The 3539-nt window shown below is 51.9% G+C and overlaps 1 protein-coding gene across 2 annotated transcripts in view; it reads left to right on the forward strand.

Annotated features, from left to right (window-relative positions):
• GYS1 (glycogen synthase 1) overlaps nt 1-3065 on the forward strand; it is a 21632-nt gene extending 18567 nt beyond the window's left edge. For both annotated transcript variants that reach the window (XM_003801506.3, XM_003801507.3), the window contains 4 exons: nt 469-564; nt 750-913; nt 1374-1454; nt 1615-3065. In XM_003801506.3, the coding sequence (XP_003801554.1) occupies nt 469-564; nt 750-913; nt 1374-1454; nt 1615-1932 (659 nt within the window). In that variant the 3' untranslated portion in view covers nt 1933-3065. The remainder of the gene's footprint in view (nt 1-468; nt 565-749; nt 914-1373; nt 1455-1614) is intronic.
• The last annotated feature ends 474 nt before the right edge of the window (nt 3066-3539 follow it).

Genomic DNA, 3539 nt, shown 5'->3' on the forward strand with positions numbered 1-3539 from the left:
CTGGGGATTCGAACCCGCCACCTTAGGTGTACGTGGCTGGCGCCTTAGCCGGTTGAGCTATAGGCGCCGAGCCGAGATGCCTTTTCTTATTACCCATCAGAACAACAATTACAGTATGATAACCAAAACACTATAGTTTGGGCACAAAAAAGTATTATACAGGTTATGACGGTTAAGTGAAAAGATGGATCGTGGTTCAATCTACAGATTGTGAGTAAAGTGATGGACATTGGGATACTCAATAAATTAGCATCCTTGTTTTGGGGGCAAGTGAATTCCCTTTTCTTTTACTGAACCTATGAGTTTGCCCTCAGAGAAATACAGAAAGCCCAATGCACAGTTTGGTCATGCTGGTTCAGCGAATTGCTCAGCACAGCACCCATAGAGGGCGCTATTGAGGCTTTTATTGTGACCGAGAAGGTAGGAGCAAGAGAGAACTAAGTGGCTCTTTCTCATGGCTTCTCGCAGCGGAGTGCACGGTTATGGGCATCCCCAGTATCTCTACCAACCTCTCCGGCTTTGGCTGCTTCATGGAGGAGCACATCGCAGATCCCTCAGCTTACGGTCAGCGCCCAGGTCCCCCAAGGATTAAAGAAGGGGAACTGAGAGCCCGGACTCTGGAATCCTGGAAAGGAGGGGCTTGGACTCTTGGGTCTCAAGAAGAGCAGAGAAGAGGGTAGACTTGAACTCCTGCAGGAGGATAAAGATCTCCCAGACCATTTTCTGAGTCCTGGTCCTGACTTCTGCAGGCATCTACATTCTGGACCGGCGCTTCCGCAGCCTGGACGACTCCTGCTCGCAGCTCACCTCCTTCCTCTACAGCTTCTGCCAGCAGAGTCGGCGGCAGCGCATCATCCAACGGAATCGCACAGAGCGCCTCTCCGACCTTCTGGACTGGAAATACCTAGGCCGGGTATGATCCCCTCTCCCCACTTCCTGGCTCTACTGGTAAATCTCCCACCTCTAGTTCTGGTTTTTTAGTTCCTCAGCCTCAAAAGCCTGGCTCAGTGGGCAGGGTCTCCTTCTACTTGTAAAAGTTGCTGTGCCTTTAGGAATTAATCAACTTCTCCTGGAAGGACAGTACGTGGGAAGTTCTTATCATTTGCATGGGGGTGTGGGCAAAAAGGTACCGGACTTGAGAATTCTGTTCTTAGTGAGGTGTGGCTTGGGACTGTCCATTTGTGTTCCGCTTATCTACATAGCAGGTGGAGTCAAAAAGATGGGTAATTGTATTGGGCAGGCAGAAAGGTGCAGCTGGGTGGGCGTCTGCATAAAATGTGCGGTCAAGGTTCACCATCCCTACATTCTGCCTGGGGGTGCAGTCTGGCTGGACTCCGTGTCCCCTGACTTACCCCTTACCTCCTTTCTATAAGTACTATATGTCTGCACGTCACATGGCGCTGGCCAAGGCCTTTCCAGATCATTTCACCTATGAGCCCAACCAGGTAGATGCGGTGAGTAGACTCCAGACGTCAGCCGGGTTAGGAGCTAAGGGTTGGGGTGGGGTGTAGTTGGGGGGATGCCTGTTGGAATGTGAAAGCCTCGGGTTCTATAAGAGCCTATCAGGGCTTTTCTGCTCACTCTGTGGTTTGTGCCCACACTCCCTGTAAGCAGACCCAGGGCTACCGCTACCCACGGCCGGCCTCAGTGCCACCTTCCCCCTCACTGTCAAGACACTCCAGCCCACACCAGAGCGAGGATGAGGAGGAGCCCCGAGATGGGCTGCCAGAGGAAGAACGCTATGATGAGGATGAGGAGGCTGCCAAAGACCGTCGCAATATCCGTGCACCTGAGTGGCCACGCCGGGCGTCTTGTACCTCTTCCACCAGTGGGAGCAAGCGCAACTCGGTGGACACTGTGCCGTCCAGTTCTCTCAGCACCCCGAGTGAGCCCCTCAGCCCTGCCAGCTCCCTGGGTGAGGAGCGCAATTGAGTGCTCGGCCCCACACTCCTAGCCTTTCCTCCCTCCCTCCTCCAAAGTATGGATGCAGGAAGACAGTTTGTTCCCAGACCCTTGTCTAGATCCTGGGTGGAAGCCACACTCTGTGTGGCCTACAGCCCCACCCAATCTGCCATACACTCCAGCATTTCCAGCTCTGCTCTTGGAGTCCCCCCACTCCAGAATCCAAAACACCGTGCCTTTCTCTGGTTCCAGAATGTATAATCTGTGCCCTAGAATCCCCCAGGCCTGGACTGTATCCCTGGAGCCAGCAATCTGCCTTTACTCTGTAGTAGTGCCAGAGGTTTTGGGGAACCAGGCCTGATGCCTTACAGGCTAAGGCTCCTACAGCCCTCTGTGGCTTGCAAATTCTATAGCATATGAAGCATGCAGCGTTCAGGCCTGACCTGGGGGCCATCAGGTGCTAGAAACCATATGGTGTCCCTGCTAATGGGATGATCAAGTTCAGAGCCAGGGTTCTTTCAGGGACTTAAGATAAATGAATGCAGATGGTCCTCCATTTCAACTCCAGAACTTGGGCCTTAGGATAGGCTCATGGTAGCCCCTCATGGCTTGTCCCACTCTGCCTGGAGGATCCCTCTACCCCTGCTCCCCATACTTTGGCCACACCAGGCATGGTAGAACCACTCGGCTCCTCATTCCTTCTGGAGAACATCCAAGTCTTGGTCTAGACACCTTTCTGGGCTTTTCTGGACCAGACCCTACTCCTCCTTCCTTGAGTATGAGCTGTCCCCTTTATCTTGAGAGCCCCTTTTGTGCCCTCCAGGAAATCCTGCTAAGCACAGAGCTAGCTATCTACCCCTACCCCAATCTCCAACTGCCCAGCCCACTGTGAAACCACTAGGTTCTAGGTCCCAGCTGCTGAACCTGGAGCCTTACCACTTTGCTGCATACTGGTCCTGTTCCCCTGATTCCATTGGGTTCACATGTACCTCAAAGCTCTTCCATCCACAAGCTGTGCTCTGACCCCAGCTTCTGTGAAAGAGGGCCCCCTCACATGTGCTGTTTTATCTGATCCACTGCTTAGTTTGCAGTTGGAAGGGGGAGGCCAGAAAGGGTGTGATTGGAGTGTGTTCAGAGATGAAAAATACATCTATATTTAAGAATCCTAGGTGTGGTCAGACATGAGCAGGTGGTGGGCCTTGCTCCCGACCCCTCCAACCTGCCCTCTCATTGATCCCTTATCTCATTCTGTTATCCGAATTGCTGTTCTCAAATTCTAGCATTCACATAAGATACCTGTCAGTGCTTAGTTGGGACTTGATTTGCAAGTGACAAAATTTTGGCATTTAGAGGCTATATAACTAGGATATCTGTAGGACAGCCATGAACCACATGTAGCTTTTTTTTTTTTAGGAGTCTCACTCTGTCACCCTGGGTAGAGTTCTGTGGCGTCATCATAGCTCCCAGTAACCTCAAACTCTTGGGCTCAAATGATCCTCCTGCCTCAGCCTCCCAAGTGGCTGGGACTACAGGCTTACACCACCATGCCCAAATAATTTTTCTACTTTTAGTAGAGACAGGGTCTCACTCTTGATAAGGCTGGTCTCAAATTCCCAAGCTCAAGTAATCCTCCTGCC

Source organism: Otolemur garnettii, unplaced genomic scaffold, assembly GCF_000181295.1.
Source record: "Otolemur garnettii isolate 467f Iridium unplaced genomic scaffold, OtoGar3 scaffold00211, whole genome shotgun sequence".
Lineage (NCBI taxonomy): Eukaryota > Metazoa > Chordata > Mammalia > Primates > Galagidae > Otolemur > Otolemur garnettii.